Raw genomic sequence first — 24,378 nt, 5'->3', positions numbered from 1 at the left:
TCATCTCTTTTAGGTTTTTTCAGTTCAAAGTTATCTCTTCTCCTTTTTTGGCTCCTTTTCTTATATAATTTTACTTGTTCTTATTGTGTAGAATGTACATGGTTCTGGTAGTCGGGTAGATGTCTTCTGTTGCCATGTTTAGGATGTACTCCCTCCGTCCTAGTTTAACTGTTCCAATTTGCACTTTTTGCCGTCCCAAAATAATTGTCCCTAAACTAGATGGGTAATGATTAACAAATTTCCAATTTTACCCTTCCATTTTTCAATCATTACTACTAACACGAAAAAAAGAGGGAAATTTTACAAAATGAGTACTACTAGTACAGAATAATAGAATATGCACCGGAACACCCAAAATGAGATTTACATTGAGATCAAACACCAAACAACCATCCAGTTCTTTTCTTCCACAGAGGATCTTTCCCATTTACACTAAACCTTCACAACTCTTCTACGATGCTTCTTCAAAAAATTCACAAAATCCAAGTCCTTCAGTGTGCACTGAACTTTCCCACTTACCGCAAATTAACCTTCTACAAATTCACAAAAACATGTTCACCAATGTGCACTGGTTGACACCTAACCTTCTACAAATTCACAAAAACAAGTTCTCCAATCTAACAATCTCTTTAAATAACTTGGTTGATTGAAGAACTTCATCCAAAAAAACTTGGAAAGTCTTGTGTGATTTGCCTTGAAAAAAGGAAAGAAAGATCAAATTAAGAACACAATTTACCACAATGTAAATGGAAAGTTTTTTCCAAGTCCAAATACACAAAGAAAGAAAAGAGCTGGTTAGTTTTCTCCACGTCAGTTTCTCCAAGCCTAGCAACAAAAGCAAGAAATAAAAGAGCTGGTTCTTCATAGGATTAAAAGGATAACTCACCTTGCTTAGCAAAAAAAAGAAGAAGGATAACTCACCTTCATTTAAGCTTGATTCTGTAGATGAATCAGCACATTCTCCACAACATCTCGGCCACATTCAAGTTGAGAGGGAAGAACACCATCTCTCCTTAATTGGGGTTTCCTAATGTGCGGCAATTTGTAATTATTCCCCCATTAACCTTCATCACTTCAACCGTACAAGCTTGTAGAGATAAAAAAAAACAGAATCGAGTTCGTGCAATGCGTGCAATGGTAATTTATCGAAAGATTTCTCCACGGCATTCACAAGTTGATCGATTGTTCTAGGCGCCTCTTGATGTTGCAAGGATTGTATGGCGTTAAAAAAACCGAGATCAAGAACATTCAAGTCAAGACTATTTGGGGGTTGATTTGTTAAACGAATATCAAACCCATTCCTTGTTGCACCCTCATGAAACTCAGCATCATTTGGTTTGATGTGGGACCTTGCATTATCTTGTTGAATATAAATAGTTTCACCCACGCTAGACCGAGGCCATTTTGATTGAATAGTAGGAATTACTTTTTCAATCAAACACGAGTGAATAACATCTTTAGTCACCGCTGCAACTGCCTTTGTCTCCATTATCCCAGCTATGCGATTTTTACTTGTTCGTTTGGCAGGTTCTTTGGCAGTGAATGGAAAAATACCAATCTTACCCGAAAACTCTTCACATCCATTAGCCGCTAGAAACATAACCTTTGTGATGAATCATTTGCTTTTGCAAGTTCGGTGTGGTTGATATTCGTCGGGAACTACATAATACCTTTCCGATTCTTTGGTCATGTAAAACCACTTCTCGTCTATGTGAACATGGTTGTACATATCCTTAAACATTGGTTGGGTTTGGAGACTGTTTGGTTCAAGCATAGAAAGACAAAAGTGCAACCTTGCTATCTTATTTTGATCGGAAAGGTCCGGCTTAAGAGGATTTGTATGAGGCCTAATTTCACCTTCCTTAATTCATTGGTGGAGCGTTGATTTTGGGACTTCCACAGCCTCCGAGAAGGAACAGATATTTGTACGGCGATGAAAAGCGATTCCCCTGACTTTGTTCCAATCAATTTCGCGTCGCTTTTGGCCAACTCTTCTACGCTTTTTGCTTGATACATCAACCATCAAACCATGGGCTTCACAAACTTTTGCTCAGCTCCAAATTCGATGTATTGTTTTGTTGGAGACAGAGAACATTGCAGCAACTTTTGGCAACAACCCCTTGTCAATTTTCCATCAACAGTTCGGAGCAAAAGAGCCTGACAAATATCTTCTCTTTGTTCATTTGTAAGGTTGTGTTTGGTCTACCATGAAAGTAGGAGTTTTGACCAGAAGTACAATCCATTAGCCGTGGATAGAAGTTTAGAGGAGTAGAGTTTAGATTTTCAATAAAGGTTAAGTTGAAGTTGAGAGAGAGAGAGAGAGAGAGAGAGAGAGAGAGAGAGGATTGGGTATTGGGTAAAGAATTTTCCCTGCCTTTATTAGAAAGAGTTTTAAGATGGAACTTTAATTTTGAGGAAGATTTTGAATTCCAAAATTACCCGCTTCTTTCCTTACGTGTGTCTTTTGGTTAGGAGTACAAATTTGACTTTGTTTTTGTTTCCTATTTTGGCGCCTAATTGACTGTTTTCAAAAAGGAAATTTTGTACTCCATCAAATTTACTCCATAATAATGAAGAGTAAAAGAGGAAATTCAAGTGTTCAAACATGTAATAATTATGTTCCCTTAAAAAGTTCGGATCCCCAAGAAGGTCCGTTAAATTCGGACGGAGGAAGTACCTTATAAGTGTTTAACTTCTTTAGCTCAGATTTACATTTTTTGAGGAAATTGGAAAGCTTAATGCGTCTATTGAACTCAACTAGGATTTTCTAAATCCTACGATTAGTGGGCTTGGAGAAGTGTTCTGTACGTATCGATATTGTTCAATTCATTTGCAATGCCAATAACGAAGAGCATAACTCTGCTTCTGATCTCTGCTTGTTGCTTTTATATTTACAGGTTCAGGTTTCATCGTTGCATGTTACTTTTCCACTGGAAAGTGAATGGCACAGAATGAAGGAAAAAGGTTTTCTGCAGAGGATGGGAATGCAGTACCACTGGAAGAATCGCAATTATAAGAAGTGTGTAACCTGTAACTATTTTCTTGGCTAGGTGGTAGGTCGTTTTTCACACCAAAAATAAATAATTAAAACTGAGCAAAAACCTCAATTCAAATAGAATAGTGGTTTAAGTCCAGGTATCGTACCACGGAGATCAAGAGGCTAAGTTGTTGTATTTCTAAAATTAATTCCTAATTCAATTCAAGAAAGAGTGATTGGATTTTGATTAACTAAAGTTATCTAAGTAATTAGAGCAAGAGAGATGTTGAATTCAAATATGGAAAAAGGTCTTAGGGTTTCGAATCCACCCTAACTTCGTAACCAAGCGATTATGTTAATTTAAGAAACCGACTACCAAAACGACATTGATTCACTAAAAGCTACAAGCCCTAGTGATATCGCCAAGAAAATTGCATGTGCTTGAAAACCGGACATAATCTATTTTTGGTTGGCACGAATCGTCTTCGATTTTATAACTAATTAATCTAGGCACGATTCGTCTTTCCTAGGCATAGATTATTCTAATTCTCAATTTCATGCACGAAGAATATCGGTGTATAACTATGTATTTGCAATCACAGAAAACAAATACATAATACTAGATTGGAAGAATAACGGTGAATCATAAAAACAAGTCTCAATGTTATACAACCATCGTTTCGGCAATCGAAATCCATAATCAACATAAAAACATAGTTACTCGGTTAGGGTTTCATCTGCACCCTAAGAAAGAGGATTAGTTGGTCATGGCTCGAAGAGGATCAGAAGACGTTGGGTTAATCTCCATGGTCAACAGCAGCATGTAGCCCGTTGCCTCCCACGTTGTCAGCCGTTCCCGCGTCAGATTTTCTTTCCACGGCCAAGAGCTGCTGCTTTCTTTTTTCGTTTTTCTTTTCCCCGGCCAGATCATCACAAGTCAGTAGGTTTTCTTGGTTATATAGGAATTGGATGGATTAATCACACAAAGACTCCTTGGACTTTTCTGCAATGATTAAGTCATCCAACTCTTAAGTTTTCCGCACTTTTGTCCCCGAACTTCTTTTAACTTCTGTTTTTACTCAAAATCTCGGACAACGGGCTCGAGCAACCTATAAACATAAAAAGGACAAAATAATTATAAAGTAACAAAATAAATTACTAATAAATGTAATTTTGGAGGGCCAAAATATGTATATTTTGGCACTTATCACGCCCCCCAACTTACACTTTGATAGTCCCGAGCAAAGGAAACAATAAGATAAATTCTAACTATGCCACTTTCGTAGGACTCACGATTGGACTTAGCCCGTGCAATAAGCCTTTTAAACCTCTAGGCGATCCCTAGAGGACGAGTGGAGTCTCGTGAGGGTTTACAGCAATGAACTCCCACAAACACTGTGAATCTTTTTCACATGAGACCAAAAACCTGTATGACAACTCATCAATATCTCAAGCAAAGAAAATGAAACCATCGCAGAAACATACTAAACAAGAGTAGTTCTAAAGGCTATCAAATCATAAAAATAAACCATGGCACCTACACTTAACATGTCTGAATAAGGGCCTCGGTCGCAAGGTGAGTAACAACTAAAAATTCTCTCCGGATCGAGTCTCAACTTCAAATCTCACCATGTCATACACTCAACAAATGAATTCACTCGAAACAAGGTGCATTTTATGTACTCTCAACATGTGCGGTGGGAGTTATGCAACATGAAAACAAAGTATTCCGCACACAAAGACAAGAAAAGAACGCTCTATAAAGTGGACACATGATCTCGTGAACAGAATGCAAGCATCGGGAACTCTCTCTTTCCATCAATCCACATCCCATTGCCCCTAGGATCAAATAGGACTTTCAATTCTGGTTGTAGCGTTAGGTAAGGGAAAGTGTTTCAAGGGTAGGGTAAAATATTCAAGTGTCTGAGAATAGGCTCACAACAACTCATATAGGGCAAGTTTTTCACAAAGTGCCCTCTTCTCATTCTCTCTCGTTTTTCAACTTCGCCACATCTCTCTTTCCTATGCTTCAACATCCTTTCAAAATAATATCAATTACACATTCTTCAATAAGCTTGGTGTCCTCTTTTTTTCAATTCAATTTTTTTTCTTTTCTGGTTCATATCTTTTTTTATTTTTATTTTTCTTTTGATACTTTTTGAAGGACTACCATAAACAAAGCTCTATGACCAACTCCGCTTACCCCATCTTTTGTTAATAGTTCACCTCCACATAATTAATTAAGCCTTCTCAAGACACATTATAGATGGTGGAGTTCAACAAGAAAAAGATATCATGCGAGAGGCTCAAATGGGTTCACAAATGATAAATGAAAGAAAGAAACGAACCGGCCCAAAGTGTCAAAGATGGCCTAGATCCTTTCCTAGGGGCAACACAACCATGCAAATTTTCGAACCCAAGAGAATAGTCAATGCAATTAATATGTTCCCAATACTTGACAACAGAGATAATGAGATCAACTACGAATCTACTTTTTTGTGACAATGAGAGTTTATGTGACACCTCTCCAAGAAAAAGGTAAGGCTCTAAACTCACATGGGCATATAAGTCTCCACTAAACAAGCCATTAAGAACAGTCAGTATGCAGCTCACAAAGCGACCAAAGCCCACATAAACGTGAAGTGCAAAATTGCTAAGAATAAGTGCCATGACAAACTTCTCGCGATAAGCTAGCAAAAAGAACTACAATGCCATAGAGATATCCAAGCAATGATCATCATATCTCAGCTCAATCAACCAAGAACTAATCTCAACAAGTTTCAATTCTCATGCAAAAATAATCCAACTATTTTTCAAAAAATTTCAATATTTTTTTTTAAACTATAAAGCAATGTGATCCCTCCTCCCAATTTACACCATTCAATGTCCACATTGAAACCATGAACATGAAAAGATAGGACAAATAGCAAAAGAAAGGAAAGATATCACTTCGAACAGGAGGAACTAAGCAAGGTACAATATAGCGAGAGGGAGACCCCCCAACGTGAACGGACGAACCTGCAAAATGTTAGCCTCCACAACAACAAAATATTAAAAAGAAAAGCAAACAACAAAAAAATTGAAAATAAGAAAAACAGCAAAAACATAAGAAGGAATCAATGCCTAGAACAAAGAAAAGCTTATACAAAACTTGGGTTTCCTCCCAAGAAGAGCTAAGTTTACTGTCTTCAGCCAGACGTCGCAAAAGTTCAAAAGTCTAAATATCTAGGGTCGAACAAATCAATAGACTCAACCACCTCCCCATCCGAAATACCATCCACATACGGCTTCAAACGTTGGCCGTTAACTTTAAAAACTTTACCATTACGTGGGTTCCACACCTCTACTGCACTATGGGGAAAAACTTGTACAACAATGAAGGGACCATCCCATCTAGACCGAAGCTTACCGTGAAAGAGACGCAACTTAGAATTGAAGAGCCACACCTTTTGGTTAGGCTCAAAGGACTTACGATTAATATGCTTATCATGGAAAGCTTTTGTCCTAGCCTTGTAAATCTTAGAACTCTCATAGGCATCATTGCGAATCTCATCTAACTCATTAAGTTGGAGTTTTCGAGTAGAACCAGCTGCATCCATATCGAAGTTCAATCTCTTTATGGTCCAAAACGCGCAATGTTCCAACTCAACCGGTAAGTGGCACGCCTTACCAAAAACCATCCGATAAGGAGACATGCCAATGGGAGTCTTGTAGGCTGTTCGATAGGCCCACAATGCATCATCTAGACGGAGAGACCAATCCTTACGGTCGGGTCTCACCGTTTTTTCAAGAATACTCTTAACCTCCCTATTGGACACTTCGACTTGACCACTTGTTTGAGGATGATAAGGAGTGGTTACCTTATGAGTGATCGAGTATTTTCGCACTAAAGCTGCGAAGTGTCGATTGATAAAATGGGTACCCTCATTACTTATGATCGCCCGCGGAAAGCCAAATCGGCTGAAGATATTACTTTGTAAGAACTCGACCACCACCTTGTGGTCATTAGTCCTAGTAGCTACCGCTTCCACCCACTTTGAGACATAATCCACCGCCACAAGAATATATTCAAAACCAAATGAGGACGGAAAAGGACCCATAAAGTCAATACCCCACACATCAAAGATTTCCACAATAAGAATAGAGGTAAGTGGCATCATGTCTCGACGCGACATGTTCCCGGTTTGCTGACACCTCAAGCAATTTCGACAGAACTCATGTGCGTCTTTAAATAGAGTTGGCCAATAAAAGCCACTCTGTAAGACCTTAGCGGCAGTCCGCTTTCCACTAAAGTGACCGCCACACTCGAGAGTATGACAAAACTTAAGAATACTATGGAATTCACTCTCAGGGACGCATCTACGAATAATTTGGTCTGGGCAATACTTAAACAATTCTGGATCCTCTCAGAAATAGAGCTTAGCTTGCGCAAAGAATTGGTCCTTATCTTGCTTGGACCAATGCGAGGGGATTTTGCCTATAGCAAGATAGTTCACTATGTAAGCATACCATGGGGGATTGACCTGTGACATCGCAAAAAGTTGCTCATCCGGAAATGAGTCCTTGAAGGGAAGAGGGTCACTCAAGGTTTCTACCAGGATCCTAGACAAATGATCCGCTACTGAATTTTCGGAACCTTTCTTGTCCCGAATCTCATAATCAAACTCTTGTAGCAAAAGGATCCATCGAATTAGCCGAGGCTTAGTGTCTTTCTTTGAGAGCAAATACCGCAAAGCGGCATGATCGGAGTACACTAATACCTTGGATCCTAGGAGATATGAACGAAACTTATCTAAAGCAAAAACTACTGCTAGCAACTCTTTTTCAGTAGTAGTGTAATTCAGTTGCACATCCGCAAGAGTCTTGCTAGCATAGTAAATGACATGAGGGACCTTGTCCACCCGTTGTCCCAATATTGCACCAACTGCATAGTCGGATGCATCACACATAATCTCAAAGGGGAGGTTCCAATCGGGGGACTGCATAATCGGGGCGGACGATAGTAAAGCACGCAGCTTCTCAAAAGCTTGCAGACATGCTTCATCAAAGATAAAAGGAGTATCTTTGGCAAGGAGTTCACACAAAGGTCGAGAAATCTTGCTAAAGTCTTTAATGAAGCGGCGGTAAAAACCCGCATGCCCAAGGAATGGTCGAATTTGCTTAACTGAAGTAGGGGGTGGAAGCTCAGAGATGAGATCGACCTTGGCCTTATCAACTTCTATCCCCCTCTTGGAGACAATGTGGCCTAACACGATACCTTCTTGAACCATAAAATGGCTCTTCTCCCAACTCAAGACTAGGTTTGTCTCCTTGCAACGTTGAAGAACTTTTTACAAGTTTTGGAGACAACAATCAAAAGAGGTCCCAAACACAGAAAAATCATCCATAAAGACCTCAAGAAAATCTTCCACCATGTCAGAAAATATGGCCATCATGCACCTTTGAAAGGTCGCAGGTGCGTTACAAAGTCCAAATGGCATCCGCCGGTAAGCAAAAGTACCGAAAGGACAAGTGAAGGTGGTCTTCTCTTGGTCTTCTGGGTAAACAGGCACTTGGTTATATCCTGAATAACCGTCAAGGAAGCAATAGTAGCTTTTGCTTGCTAACCTCTCTAGCATTTGATCAATAAAGGGCAATGGAAAATGATCCTTCCTAGTCATGGAATTTAATTTTCTATAGTCTATGCATACACGCCAACCAGTGGTGGTGCGCGTGGGAACCAACTCTCCTTTCTCATTTTCAACAACAGTTATGCCTGACTTTTTGGGCACCACTTGGGTAGGGCTCACCCATTTGCTATCGGAGATGGGGTAAATGATACCCACATCAAGCAATTTCACGACTTCCTTCATCACAACCTCTTTCATATTCGGATTCAATCTCCGTTGCATCTCGCGAGTAGGTTTCGCATTATCTTCACAATATATGCGATGCATGCAAACAGAGGGGTCAATGCCTTTCAAGTCCGCTACAGACCATCCGATGGCACCCTTGTGCTCTCCAAGCACCCTCAAAAGTTGACTTTGTTGGTCATCAGTCAAGTCAGAAGCAATAATAACAGGTAAGGTGTCCTTCGGTCCTAAGAAAATGTACTTGAGTGTAGACGGAAGTGGCTTCAACTCAAGTTTGGGTGGACACTCAATAGAGGGAAGAGCCGGTGTACTAGAAAGATTAGGCAATGGCTCAACTACGGCTTTCCAAGTGGGAAAATCCAAGAGAGGTGAAGCATCAAGTAGAGCATTTACCTCCTTAATAGACTGGTCTACATCAAATTCGTTAAAGCCAAAATGAGCCAAACATGCCTCTAATGGGTCCTCATTAAGAATATAAGGCAGTGCCTCCTCTACTGAGTTATCAATCATGTCAATTGCAAAGCAGTCCTCCTCTTGATGAGGTTGTTCGGAGGCATTGAAAACATTTAAGCGCAAGGTTTGGTTACCAAAGGAGACATCCATCGCCCCAGTCCTACAATGGATGCTAGCATTAGCTGTAGCTAAGAAGGGCCGACCGAGTATGATAGGTGTTTTTGCTTCCTAAGGTTATGCACCGGTTCCGTGTCAAGTACTATGAATTCAGCAGGAAAATAGAAGTTTTCAACCTTGACAAGGACATCCTCTATAATGCCACATGGCACCTTAATCGACCTATCAGCTAATTGGAGGGTGACTGATGTGGGCTTCAACTCACCAAGCCCGAATTGCTCGTAAATCGAATAAGGGAGCAAATTGACACTGGCTCCCAAGTCTAAAAGTGCTCGTTCAATGGAATGATTACCAATAGCACAGGAGATAACTGGAGCACCTGGGTCTTTGAGCTTAGGAGGAGTGTTATGCTGGATGATAGAGCTCACTTGTTCGGTGAGAAGGACCTTTTTGGACACATGAGTCCGAGTTTTGCGCTTTTGGGTGCAAAGGTCCTTGAGAAATTTTGCATACGAAGGGATTTGCTGAATGGCATCAAGCAATGGGAGATTGATTGTCACCTGCTTGAACACCTCCATCATATTTTCTATGGTAGCACCTTTCTTACCAAGAGGAGAAAGAGAGTCAAGCCGGGTAGGGAATGGTGCTTTGGGTACATAGGATGCCGGAGTGGGGCTCGATTGAGGAGGAGAGAATGGATCCTCTCTCAACGGTGATTGGTCTATCATAGCCTCAGAACTCTTGGAGTTAGTGACGGACTCTTCTAAAGTACCCTTGTTGCCCTCAGGTCTAGTGTCAAGCACACGCCCATTTCTTAGGGTCACTACTGCCTTGGCTTGCTCATGGTAAGGATCATTCACTTGTGCATTCTCTATGGCATACTGACCCTTAGGATTGCCTATTGGTTGACTCGGTAACCTACCCTCCTCTCGTCGATTGAGTGCATTAGCTAGCTGCCCCATTTGGGTTTCTATCTTTGAAATGGATTGTGTGTGAGAGTTGACGGTTTGTGTATTCGCCTCAAGTTTACGAGAAGTAGCCTCAAGCCCTTGGAGGGCTTGCAGCACCTTATCCTCAAAATCAGAGTTTCTTTGAGGTGGAGGAGTATTATGGTACTGATATGGCTGCAGTGATTGAGTCGGATGGTGGGCTGAAGGATTGGCAGAGTTGGTAAACATAGGCCTTTGGGGTGGAGCAGGAGAATTGCTCGGAGCTTGTTGTTTCCAAGAGAAATTTGGGTGATTTCTCCATCCCGGGTTGTATGGATTAGAATAAGGATCATTACCGGGTCTGACAAACCCTTGAGCAGCGTTAACATGCTCTTGAACCAGTTCGGGGAATTGGGAAGCCATATGGCACTCACTCACAAAGTGAGTAGGACTCGAACAAATTGCACAAGCCTCCTGAAAATATGAAGGCTGAGAAGGCGGAGAAGGAACTTGACCAAGGGATAGAAGCTGGTCAATTTTTTTGTTCAAAGCAGCCACTTGGTTAGAGAGATCATTGGAGTGCCCAACCTCATAAATCCCTCTTTGCTGTTGAGAATTTGAGGCAACCATATTAACTCTTCTAGCGGCCGAGGCATGTTGTTGGGAATTGTTACTCAGGTTATCAAATAACACCCATGCCTCGTCCGGGGTCTTAAGCATAAAAGTCCCACCACAAGAGGCATCAACCATTTGACGGTGCCGTTCAGACAACCCGTCATAAAAAATACGAACTAACTGCCACTTAGGAACTTCATGGTGGGGACACTTTCGAGTAAGCTGACTAAGCCTTTCCCATGTCTCATGAAATTGCTCGCCATCTACCTGAGAAAAACTCGTGATAGCTAGCCTATACAAGATTGTCTTACCTATGGGAAAGTACTTTGTAAGGAATTCCTGCTGTAATTGGGCCCAAGTAGTGATAGACCCAGTTGCCAAGGAATTAAGCCAATCTTTGGCTCTATCCTTAAGTGAAAAGGGAAAAAGTTTCAGCTTAAGGGCATCATCAGAAAAGTTTTGAATTTTTACAGTGGAACTTTTCTCAACAAATTCATCAATATGCTTGAAAGGATCCTCCTTGTCAAGCCCATGAAAGGATGGGAGCATCTGAAGAGTGTGAGACTTAATTTCATATTGAGCTGCTGTGATAGTGGGCGATAAGATGCAAGAAGGTGATGTGTATGCAGGGGGAGCAAAGTACTCCCTCAATTGCCTATCCTGGTTCTCTTGATTAGCGCGTAACGCCATGATTGCAAGTGAGTCGCTAGGTCTATTGGGACGATTAATTGCTCGAATAGCCTTAAGGGTCCTCTCTAACTCAGGGTCAATAGGGATTAAGTCTCGATGACAAGACCGACGCCCTTGCATATGAAATTAACACCACTCTAAGTGCAACAAGTATCGCTATTGGAAAAATACTCAATGAAAACTCAAAATAATTAAACTGATAGCATGTGAACGCAAGAATAACTTATAATGAAGACTTAGTAGTAAACTAATACCTCACAAATTGTATTAAACTAATAGTGATACTGAGTTATTACTAGCAAAGAAGGTGAAACAATGCAATAACAGGATTAAACTAACAAATAACTAATAGAATAACATAGTCTAGGATTAAACTTACTAGTGCTAAAGCAGCAATTAAAACTTACAGTAGTGCTCTTTGGAGTCGTCGTCTTCTTTTTCTTTTTCTTTTTTTTAAAGCTAAGGTAGCAATGCCATGCTCTTTTAAGTCTCCTCTGCAGCTATAAGTTCAAATTCCTGAATGTGGAAGTAAGCAACCTGCACTAGAAGAACTTTAAATGAAACAATTAACGGGAGAGAGAAAAAAAAATACTAATAAAAAAAAAATAATAATCTAAGCTAGGAATTAAAATAAGAACCAATCTTAAAAACAAACAATCTGCTTTTGATCCCTGGCAACGGCGCCAAAATTTGGTAGGTCGTTTTTCACACCAAAAATAAATAATTAAAACTGAGCAAAAACCTCAATTCAAATAGAATAGTGGTTTAAGTCCAGGTATCGTACCACGGAGATCAAGAGGCTAAGTTGTTGTATTTCTAAAATTAATTCCTAATTCAATTCAAGAAAGAGTGATTGGATTTTGATTAACTAAAGTTATCTAAGTAATTAAAGCAAGAGAGATGTTGAATTCAAATATGGAAAAAGGTCTTAGGGTTTCGAATCCACCCTAACTTCGTAACCAAGCGATTATGTTAATTTAAGAAACCGACTACCAAAACGACATTGATTCACTAAAAGCTACAAGCCCTAGTGATATCGCCAAGAAAATTGCAAGTGATTGAAAACCGGACATAATCTATTTTTGGTTGGCACGAATCGTCTTCGATTTTATAACTAATTAATCTAGGCACGATTCGTCTTTCCTAGGCATAGATTATTCTAATTCTCAATTTCATGCACGAAGAATATCGGTGTATAACTATGTATTTGCAATCACAGAAAACAAATACATAATACTAGATTGGAAGAATAACGGTGAATCATAAAAACAAGTCTCAATGTTATACAACCATCGTTTCGGCAATCGAAATCCATAATCAACATAAAAACATAGTTACTCGGTTAGGGTTTCATCTGCACCCTAAGAAAGAGGATTAGTTGGTCATGGCTCGAAGAGGATCAGAAGACGTTGGGTTAATCTCCATGGTCAACAGCAGCATGTAGCCCGTTGCCTCCCACGTTGTCAGCCGTTCCCGTGCCAGATTTTCTTTCCACAGCCAAGAGCTGCTGCTTTCTTTTTTCGTTTTTCTTTTCCCCGGCCAGATCATCACAAGTCAGTAGGTTTTCTTGGTTATATAGGAATTGGATGGATTAATCACACAAAGACCCCTTGGACTTTTCTGCAATGATTAAGTCATCCAACTCTTAAGTTTTCCGCACTTTTGTCCCCGAACTTCTTTTAACTTCTGTTTTTACTCAAAATCTCGGACAACGGGCTCGAGCAACCTATAAACATAAAAAGGACAAAATAATTATAAAGTAACAAAATAAATGACTAATAAATGTAGTTTTGGAAGGCCAAAATATGTATATTTTGGCACTTATCACCTATGTTACATGGACTCGGGTGCGAGTATCGGGTGCGGGTGCAAGTCCAAGAGTCGGACCTTCCTAAACTTAAATCTTAGGATACGTGGATATGTGTCCTCAACTCGGGTACGGGAACGGGTACGGGGACACGTCCTGAACTCTTTTTTGTATTATATATTGCATAATTTTCTCAGATTATGTTCCGTAAACTATGTTTACAAATTTATTTAAACAAGAAAGGGTTAAGAAAATTATGTTTTTGCTATTTCCCTATTTCTTGTCTTTGTGAAATACTGGAAATATCGCTTTTCTAGCTGATTTGATAGTCCTTTTCTGAGTATCTTAACAGTTAGAGGATTCGAGTGTCCAAAAGGATACGGGTGTCGGACACATCGACACGGGTACTTAAGCCAAAATCAAGGATCCATGTAACATAGCTTATCACTAGGTTTATAGACTTAAATCTGTTCACTTTGATTTCCTGACATGCTTCTCAAATGTGGAGCTTGCTATTGCCAATAGGAATAAGGACAGGCTGGGTGGTAACTGGGTGGTTTTAGTATGTTGTTGTCCATACCAGTCCTCATTTGAAGGGAGAGTTCCTCACCATGCCCGTCAAAATGCTGAAAGAAGATGACATCATAAAAGTTTTACTTGGGTCAAAATGTTTAAAAGGTTTATTTTTCTTTATGAGAAATTAACTGGTTACAGATGATTTGACACATTTTAATTTAGCCGTTGAGGTGGTCTAACTTTACAACTCAAATTGTATCCACCATTGCATGGGCGGTAGAGACTAGTGTGAATATATATTCTGTATCTTGAATATATATTCTGTATCTTCTTGTAATATGCTATTTTAGGACATGTATCGTAATCAAATCATAGCATAATCATAGGGTAATCATATCGTAATCATATCATAGCGTAATCATAGGGTAATCATATCGTAATCAAATCTTGTAATCTTCCTTTCTTAGGCATAGCTTTACTCTATTTAAAGGTGTACTCACCTCATTGTAATTCATTCAGAAATAACATCAGTATTTTCCGTCTCTGTTTCTCTGTTTTCTATCATGGTATCAGAGCGGGTTCCGAAACTCTAACCTGCTTTCCAATCAGTCTTCTATCCTCAGATCTCTCTCCCTCTGTCAGCTACTATCGTTCCCTCTCTCTCTGTTTTTCAGCAACCCAAATCACAAGAAATACCCACAGCCTTGGGAAAATGGAACACAGGGAATGCACAGATTTTGACTTGGTTTCACAACTCCGTAGAACCAAGTATTGGCATGAATTTTTCGAAATATAACACAACAAAGAAAGTTTGGGATTATCCACAAGCTCTGTATCTTGAATCAAATTTTACCAAACGATATGAGCTTGAAATGTCCATCCGAAATACCACCCAAAACAATAAATCGATTCGAGAATTTTATAACGAAATGACTACTTATTGGGATCAGTTAGCTCTCATGGAACCTTCAGATTTGCAGATACGTGATAGTTATGTCAGATTTCGTGAGGAGCTACGACTTGTTCAGTTTTTCATGGCCCTTCGGCCTCAGTTTGAGCCTCTTCGTGGGGCTATCTTGCATCGGTCTCCATTGCCCTCAGTAGATGGTGCTGTTCATGAGCTTATCGCTGAGGAAATGCGGTTCAAAGTGGCTAAACTTGCACCTCCCTCACAGTCTGTTTTTGCTGCTCCATTTGCTCCATTTGGCCAATATCCGACACATCACTCGCCCACTCCAGCATCTCATCCTGTCCAAATTGTGTCCAAGCCAAGGCCTTAAATTCCTGAAGATGAGTGTAACTGTTGCCATTAGAAGGGTCATTGGAAGCATCAATGCCCTAACCGTCCCAAGCCAAAGGGACGAAATGTTACTCAGTCGACTGGTCCTCATGCCCCACATCAGTCTCGGCCACCACAACAGCATTCTCGCCCTCCTGCAGCCTTAGTAGCAGCGGCCTCCAGTAGTGCACTTCCAGAGCTTGATTATGAGCAATTTCAGCAGTTTTAGGCTTACATGGAAGCCATTCGAGGGGGTTCCCCCCAAGCTTCTGCCATGACTACCACTCACTCAGGTTTGCGTGGTTCTCCCACCTCAGGTATCCAACCCACCACTTGGATCTTTGATTCTGGCTCTTCTCATCATATGACTCCTGATATGTCTCTTCTTAGTAATTGTGTACCACCTGCTTTTCCTATTAGTATTGCCACAGCCAATGGTTCTCCCATGCATGTTGCTTCTATTGGTTCCATTCTATCTTCTACTGCACATTCACTATCTATTCCTAATGTCTTTTATGTTCTGTCTTTGAGCCTACTTTCAATCAGCCAATTATTCGACTCTGGTTTTGATGTTGTTTTCTCTTTCTCTGGTTGTGTTGTGCAGGATCGGGATTCCAAGAAGCAGATTGGGGCAGGCTGTAGAGTTGGTGATCTCTATCTTTTGGAGCACTTGCATCTCCCAATAAAACTTTCTTCTACTGCTGCATCATCTTTTTGTTTAGATCATAAGTCATCTCCGTTTTATCTTTGGCATTCTAGATTAGGACATCTGTCTAGTGAACGTCTAAAACTTTTCTAAAACTTTTAGTTAAGTCAGGTCATTTGGGTCATATTTCAGTCAGTAATATTTCAGAATGCAATAGTTGTAAGTTTGTGAAAATGTCAGCTTTACCTTTTAATAAAACTACCTCTGTTTCTACTTCGCCTTTTCAGCTTGTTCACACTGATTTATGGGGCCCGTCTCCGGTTGGTACTAAATATGGTTTTGTCTATTATGTCTCTTTTGTAGATGATTTTAGTCGGTATACTTGGGTTTACTTAATGACTCACAAATCTGAGTTCTTTACGATTTATAAGAATTTCGATGCCATGGTTCAAAATCAGTTTTCTACATCGGTTAAAATTCTTCGGTCTGACTTGGGTGGGGAATATTCACTCTCAGAGTTTCATAAATTCCTAGATTCGCTTGAGACTATCCACCAATCGTCTTGCACTGACACTCCTGCCCAAAATGGTAGAGCTGAAAGAAAACATCGTCACCTTCTTAATACTGCTCGGTCTCTACTCCTATCTTCCTCCGTCCCGTCCTGTTACTGGGGAGAAGCTGTTCTCACTGCAGCCTATCTCCTGAATCGGATGCCCACCCCTCTTCTCTCTGGTAGCTCTCCTTATGAGCGGCTTTATGGTCAAGTTCGTAATTACTCTCTTCTTCGAGTGTTTGGTTCTACCTGTTTTGTTCTCCTCCCCAAGAAAGACCGCACTAAGCTCAGCACCCGCTGTGTCTTAGGTGTTTTTTTAGGGTATGGCATTAATCAAAAAGGGTATTGATGTTATGATCCTATGACCAAAAAGCTTTATGTTTCAAGGCACGTTGTCTTCTTAGAGCGTCTTCCCTATTTTACTCTTCCACCTCGCACTGCTCCAGTAGCCAAAGAAGACTTGATCCATATTGACCCATTTCCTATAGATATGGATGTGCCTCCCGAAGAGTACACCTCCACTCTTCAGGTATCTGATATTTCTACAGCCCCCTCAGCATCACCTCGTCGTGCTCCGATCACCCAGGTTTACACCCGTCGTCCAACTTCTACAGCTGCTCCCCAATCTGCCTCTGTGGATCTTGATCCGCCTGCCCGCCGGTATCCCGTCCGTGACAATCGTCAACCATCGGTAAAATATGGCTTTATTAATACCTGTTTCTCATCCTCTTATCAATCATTCCTTTCCCGCATTCACACTTATTTTGAGCCTAGGTCCTATAAAGAAGCTTGCAATGATCCCAACTGGATGGATGCCATGCAAGCTGAACTTACTGCTCTTGCTCACAATCAGACTTGGGAGTTGGTTTCACTTTCGGATGGTAAGAATCTAATCGGTTGCAAATGGGTCTACAAGGTTAAGACTCATTCTGATGGTTCTTTAGAACGGTATAAAGCCCGCTTAGTTGCTAAAGGGTTTTCTCAGGAGTATGGGATTGATTATGAGGAAACTTTTGCCCCCGTTGCCAAAATGACCACTGTTCGCACCTTGATCTTAGTGGCCGCAGTGCACCAGTGGCCTCTTTCTCAGTTGGATGTAAAGAATGCTTTTCTCAATGGCAATCTCTCTGAAGAGGTTTATATGCGGCCTCCTCCTGGCTTCTCTCATCCTTCTGGTATGGTTTGTCGCTTGCGTCGTGCTCTCTATGGTTTGAAACAGTCCCCTCGCGCTTGGTATTCATGCTTCCAGGATGTTGTTCTTCAGATTGGCTTCACGCCCAGCATGTATGACTCTGCTCTATTTCTCCGTCGCACCTCTCATGGCCCGGTACTTCTCTTACTTTATGTTGATGACATGATCATCATTGGTTCTGATTCTACTGCTATTGCTGAAGTCAAAAGTCATCTCTTCCGTGAGTTCGAAATGAAAGACTTGGGCCCGCTACGTTATTTTCTTGGTATTGAAGTTGCTTCCTCTCCTCAGGGGTATCTTTTGGGACAGTCCAAGTATGTTACTGATATTCTTCATCGTGCTCGTCTCACGGATACGAAGACGATACTCCCCTTGAACTCCATGCCAAGTTCTCTGCCTCTGATGGTGTCCCCCTTGAGGATCCTACGGAATATCGCGAATTGGTGGGCTGCTTAGTTTATCTTACTGTTACTTGGCCAGATATTTCTTATGCAGTTCACATTGTTAGTCAGTTTGTCTCTGCTCCCCGGACTACGCATTGGGCTGCCTTCTTACGTATTCCCCGTTATCTTCGTGGTACCCTTCATCAGTGCCTTCTAATTTCTTCTACATCAAGCTTAACCCTCCATGCTTATGCTGATGCTGACTGGGCAGGTGATGTCAATGACCGCAAATCTACCTCTGGCCTCTGTGTTTTTCTAGGCGATTCTCTTATCTCCTGGAAAAGCAAAAAACAATCTGTTGCTGCTCGCTCCACCGCGGAAGTTGAATATCGTGCCATGGCCCATGCTACCTCTAAAATCGTCTGGCTTCGTTGGCTTATTTCCGATATTGGGGTCTCTGTTACTACTCCTACGCCTCTTTACTACGACAATAAGAGTGCTATTCAGCTTGTCCACAACTCGGTCTTCCATGAGCGCACAAAGCACATTGAGATTGATTGTCATTTCATACGTCAGCATCTTCAGTCTGGCACCATGCTTTACCCTTCGTCTCCTCCACATTGCAGCTGGCTGATTTCTTCACGAAGACCCATACCGCTGCTCGTTTCCGCTTTCTCTTTGACAAACTCTCGATGCTCTCTGCCGTCGCATCTTGAGTTTGAGGGGGGGTGTGAGTATATATTCTGTATCTTCTTGTAATATGCTATTTTAGGACATGTATCGTAATCAAATCATAGCATAATCATAGGGTAATCATATCATAGCGTAATCATATCGTAATCAAATCTTGTAATCTTCCTTTCTTAGGCATAGCTTTACTCTATTTAAAGGTGTACTCACCTCATTGTAATTCATTCAGAAATAACATCAGTATTTTCCGTCTCTGTTTCTCTATTTTCTATCAACTAGATGCTGCACTGGTCGCATCTCCAATAGTATTTTGATCTGGGACTCAAAGATTGTTGACAAACCAAAGAAAAAATAATTGCATAGTTATATGTCAATTTCTGTGGAATTGTTCCAGAAGAATGACAGTGTTTACTTCATGGTCATATAAATGCTGCCACAGTATTACCGTACTCGGTTTTTGATGTAAGTGTTGTTGGAGTAAACTTGAGTGCGTTCTTTTGGAGCCACCCTGAACGTGTGGGATGGCCTAATTTGGACATGCCTCGAACACTGTGGATGTTAGCCTATCCAATACCATTATCCGATGGGGACATAGAGGCAGGTTACCCGACTTTCTGGTGAGAATGTAAGGGCAGTGAGTATAGTGGATACATTTAGTATTTCACTAAATCGTTTCCTATTGTGTTCGATCTCCACTTTTAACTGTTCAATAATCGCTGCCAAGTCATTTGCCTGTCTCTTTGCTTTGTTTCCTTCTTTAAAAGACATTTTTGTTCGTCTTTATTTTTTGGCAATGACACATTGTTACGTTACTGACTTCTGATTAATGTGATTGTGACTTTCATTGGAATCTGTCATCAGTTATATTTTTCGCTGGTTCTCATAATTATTATGTTCTCTTGTTTTGGTCTTTGTATGTATATTAAGAGACTTATCATTTAGGTATATGCTATGTTTGTTTATTTGTTGGTTTTTGGATTTTGCTAATTTCCTTTCTATGCCAGCTTTGACAAGTTTTTAATGGATATGAAGCAAAACAAAAGGAGAAGTATACGTCAAGATCGGAAGAAGGTTGGGTTTATCTTTATGGAACGCTGTTTACTTTGGTGACTTTCTTAATAGGAAATAGCTTGCATGAATTTTTCTGAAAGAAAAAACAGGAAGGCAGTAGTCTTCTCTGAGAAATTTGAAGAATGATGTATGCTAATGGTTAGTTGAAGAGAGAATTTGTGTAAAATGTTCAAGCAGTGGTAATTCGATGCATCTGTCTCAAATCATGAAGATAGTCCAACTAAGAAATATACGCGCTATGCTAGTAGAAAAATCGATCTTTTCACAGGATCATTAGTACAAATCTACAGAAGTTGAGAAGGAGTGGAAACTAGCAGATTAAGCCCTTTTGTTACAGGTGTATGGATTTATGCACTAAATATAGTTGAGCACTCTTCCAGCTTTTGTTTCTAATTTTTAAGTTGAACAATAACCTTTGGATTGTCGATAAAACTTGAGATTTTATAAGGTACCAAGGAGGAGAGAAAACTGTTTCTTTTTTAATTTATATTTCATTGACTAAGATTTGAAAAAACACAGTGCTGAGTCAATGCAGGAAAACTGTTGGTTGAGCTGTTGCTTTCATGTTGGCCTTCAGGATCAGACTCAAAGGTTGAAAATTTGAATTTGTAAATACACACTTCCAATAGTTAGTTGTCGTAGCCTGCAATACTATAATTCTTGCAGCTTTTGGCATACTGGAAAGCTAATACCAGAGAGGGTGTGGAGTATGTATAGCAGATGTATATTTATGTTCCTAAAATTAGGGTCGCTAGATTTTTTTTATCTTTTGGCTATCAATAAGCATGTGTCAAGAACATTAAATCTTGTGATGGCCGCTCGGTTGGTTCACTGCACCTAGACATTCTTCTCTCTGAATTTCCTAAATATAAAGATCTTGAAGTTGTGAAATTGTTTTAGTTGAGTCGCTAGTTACCTGAATGAGCTTTCCTTTTGCAGATTTCTGCTCAAAATTTGACTATGAAACGCCTGCGAGGAGATGAAATAACGGTACCTACTTTTAATCAATGAGGCAGTTGGTGAATTCTAGGTTGCTTACGGGTTCATATGTTCTTTTCAGAGTGTTTGTTGTGCAGTTTCTCCTCGTTCCGCTGGATAGTGCATATACATTTGGAGTAGGTTTTTATATGGTTCTTTTCTGGAAGAGTATAATTTGCTGAAGGAGATATAGGCCCTAAAATACAAGAGCTATAGGTTGCTGACTCTTAAGTGATTATCACATAGAGTTTCTAAAAAGTTATCGAAGGAAACCCCAAAAGTGAGCGATCTTGGGCTCTATGAGCAGCTGAAGGAAGAAATAATTTATTTTCTGCATAATTCTTTCTGTTTCTTAAGTAATGTAACTGGAGGAAGTCAATCTAAAGCTACCCTTTATGGCTATAGCTAGAAGGACAGGTGTTTCAAACTATGCTTCCTGCCAAATCTCAGTCCTGGCAGTTTTATAGTAATCATATCAGCTCCTCAAAAGTTTTAGATTGCATGCTAGTGTCGTGTTACAAAGGGTTCCAAGATTAACTAATACTAGAACATGGACTTTCTGAATTTCTTCTCTCCTGTCACTTTGGTGCTAAAATTGCTGATTGTTTTACTTATAATTGTTGTGGTTGTGATGCAGGCTAGGCACTGGGATACCTTCTATCAGTTCTACAGGAACACAACAGATAACAAGTCCGTTCATGTTGCCAATTGTTTTGTTTTTCCAGTAAAACAATGAAGGAAGCAGAAACAAATAGTTTGCTGTTTTTAGTTTTTCTGGAACGCAATAAATCATTTGGAGATTAGTAGAATTGTCACCTATAAATCCTCTTACTGTTTTACCTGCAGGTGGGGTAGTGCTTATTTAACAAGGGATTTCTTTCATGGCATGGGTTCAAAACTGGGAGATAATGTACTATTAGTTGTTGCTGAAGAAGGCGACAAGTTAGTTGCTGGAGCTCTTAATCTTATTGGAGGGGATACTTTGTTTGGGCGCTTATGGGGATGTCTCCCTGGAGCTTATTATCCAAGTTTGCATTTCGAAGCATGTTATTACCAGGTTTGCATTTTAACCTTTTGGGCTAGATAATTGAATTGCATTCTGGTTCAAGCAGACTGCGAGCTGATCAATGGAACTGATAACCAGCATGTTATGCAGCTAAGAGGTCATTTCGTGGTGGATCTGATGATCTTCTTCGCCTCCTATCACGAATTTAGATTCATGGAGATGTCCAATTGAACTTTGGGTTTTTTGGCTTACCAACAAATGCTCCTATTTGCTCACGAAGTATGTAAACTTGTTTGCAACAGCTTTTGGGCGCCAATTTTCCAATTTGGCATGCAGAAACTGTGCTACTTGTTTTTGCCATGAATTCTGCTTCTGTTTGTGCTTTTGGGCCAAAAACAGCTTAAAATTCTGGTTAAAAGCTGATTCTGACAGGAATCAATTTTAATGCTTTGGATTCTGATTTTAAGAATCAGCTTTTGTCGATCTATTTTTGTGGAGAACACTTATATAGGATGTATATGAACTTCGTTAGTAGTCTTGCAACAGGTAGGATACATAGCTTCTTGGAGAAGGATAAATGTCAGTTCTGAAGGTTTTGTTTACCTATTGCAGGCAATTGAAGCAGCTATCGAACTCAATCTTGACACTGTAGAGGCCGGAGCCCAGGGTGAGCATAAAGTTCAGCGTGGCTATATGCCAGTCCCAACTTATAGCTGTCATTATATTGCGGATGAAGGTTTTAGAAAAGTAATAGAGGACTCTTTGGTCCGAGAAACAGCACAGGTAATTTAATTTATCATATAAAACTTGCACAGAAATTTTTTGTGGGGAAACTTCCCCTCATTTGTTACCATGAACACAGCTTCATTGTGTGGAATCTTGTTTTTTTGCTTTTTGCTTTTCATTTTTTAATTTTATGGTGGGAAGTAATGCTTGCATGTGCCATGACTAACTAGTAGCTTATCATTTCTTTTTCATCTTATTGTATGCATGGGACTGCGTTTTTGGTCTCTTAATTGTGGAGAAACGTAGAAATACCAGATAGTTACTCCAAATATTGTGCCATTAGTGTCAGAGATGCTGCCTCCAATTCTCTTTCTTGACGTTGCTGGTCATTAAGTTCTCAATATTCTTATTCATGGTAACTTCGTTCTGTGGTTTTGTTATTCTTGGGTCACCATCTTATGCTGAGAACTTTCAGTCAGTTGAAGTTATCCCCAGGTTCATAAACTAAGTCACATTCTTCAGAATCTTTGCTCCATTTTTCCGCGAATCTCCTCTTTGAATAAAGGTGTGCTTCTGACAATTCAAAGAATTTGAAACTTCACATTCTCTTTACTCATTTTTTGACAGAACTGTGCTTAGATGGTTACTTGGTGCCCTAAAACTCTATCCATTTGGTCCAAAATTACTAGGAATAGTGTAGAGCTTGTACTTGTATAAAAAAAAGAAGTAATAGTGTAGAGCTTGCATGAAAATTATGAAAACTCTCTTACCAGGCACCCTTTCAATAAATGCATTCAAACTAAGTTACTCTGATGTCTTATTAAAGGGTGTACAAACCATGTTACAATGCAACTTTCTCCTTAATAGTTGGTATCCAGTTCAGTGTCGCATATTAGAAAACTCGATGTGGGCTATATCCAGTTCATGTCATGTCACAACAGTCTCGTGGATCCTTTGAATCGATAGCGACTTTATTTTTTTCGTAATCCACTATTATACATCTAGCTTTATTTCATATTCTCATCTTTGCATTTAGCTCGACTCATAAAGTGCATCTTCCATTGCAGGTTAAGCTTGTTATGAAGCTAATGCACGAATCTGGTCCATTTAAGGAGGCCACAGAGTAGGTGCTGAGCTAAAACCAACCGCATAATTAATCAAGGAATTAGGATTATTGTTGGTAATCAATGTGTCCCGACTTGTGGACTGTTTCCAAGTGATAATCTGAGAATGAAGGGATGCTGCTGGTCCACTGTGAGGTGGAAAAGAGAGCCTAGTCTAAGCTCTAGTGAAGAGAATGGGTCTGTTTATATTGCATTACAATAAGCCAGATATTGTAAATATAGGCTTTGTAGAATAGGGGCAGTACATATAGCTTCTATGTATGCTCCTCTCTTTGCCATTCAATGTACAAAATTCATTCTAAGTTTAAGTCTGTAATAGCCATGACAACGTCAATCTTCAGAGGCAATTTACTTAAGACAGCAATTGATCTTGGTAACATCTCTCTGCCAAATTATGCTGTTGGAATATAGGAACTTCCCAGACCTGACCGACACAAGGAAAAACAAGACTATTGAGTTCATAGTTCACTCGAAGACACAAATTTTACATCTCTTGAATTTTTGCCTGCAAACAATCAAGGCAACTTGAGTGTACATCAATTTAGATTACCTTTTCTTTATTTTGGATGTGAGTTAGATCTAAGCATGACTTTTTGCACTTTTGAGTGAGCTGAGCTCCTTTTCAGCTCCAGATGGTTCAAAATCCAACCGGTATCAGGCTTTGGAATTGATTTCTAAAGCTCGATCTGCTACTACTCATCAACAGAAAAGATGACTTATTTGGTGTGTTTTCCTTGGGCTTTTATCTGGAGCCGAAGAACCATGCAGAATCTG

At 40.0% G+C, this 24,378-nt stretch overlaps 1 protein-coding gene across 2 annotated transcripts in view; it reads left to right on the top strand.

Annotated features, from left to right (window-relative positions):
* The window catches only part of LOC131326232 (uncharacterized), a 32,965-nt gene extending 8,984 nt beyond the window's left edge, over window positions 1-23,981 (top strand). For both annotated transcript variants that reach the window (XM_058358927.1, XM_058358928.1), the window contains exons 6-12: window positions 2,898-3,019; window positions 19,704-19,770; window positions 20,710-20,760; window positions 21,386-21,438; window positions 21,595-21,805; window positions 22,367-22,537; window positions 23,548-23,981. In XM_058358927.1, the coding sequence (XP_058214910.1) occupies window positions 2,898-3,019; window positions 19,704-19,770; window positions 20,710-20,760; window positions 21,386-21,438; window positions 21,595-21,805; window positions 22,367-22,537; window positions 23,548-23,607 (735 nt within the window). In that variant the 3' untranslated portion in view covers window positions 23,608-23,981. The remainder of the gene's footprint in view (window positions 1-2,897; window positions 3,020-19,703; window positions 19,771-20,709; window positions 20,761-21,385; window positions 21,439-21,594; window positions 21,806-22,366; window positions 22,538-23,547) is intronic.
* Window positions 23,982-24,378: the final 397 nt, after the last annotated feature.

The sequence above is a fragment of the Rhododendron vialii genome, chromosome 5a, assembly GCF_030253575.1.
Source record: "Rhododendron vialii isolate Sample 1 chromosome 5a, ASM3025357v1".
Classification (NCBI taxonomy): Eukaryota; Viridiplantae; Streptophyta; class Magnoliopsida; order Ericales; family Ericaceae; genus Rhododendron; species Rhododendron vialii.
The sequence above is the reverse complement of the archived record's forward strand: the minus strand, read 5'-3'. Positions and strand labels throughout refer to the sequence as shown.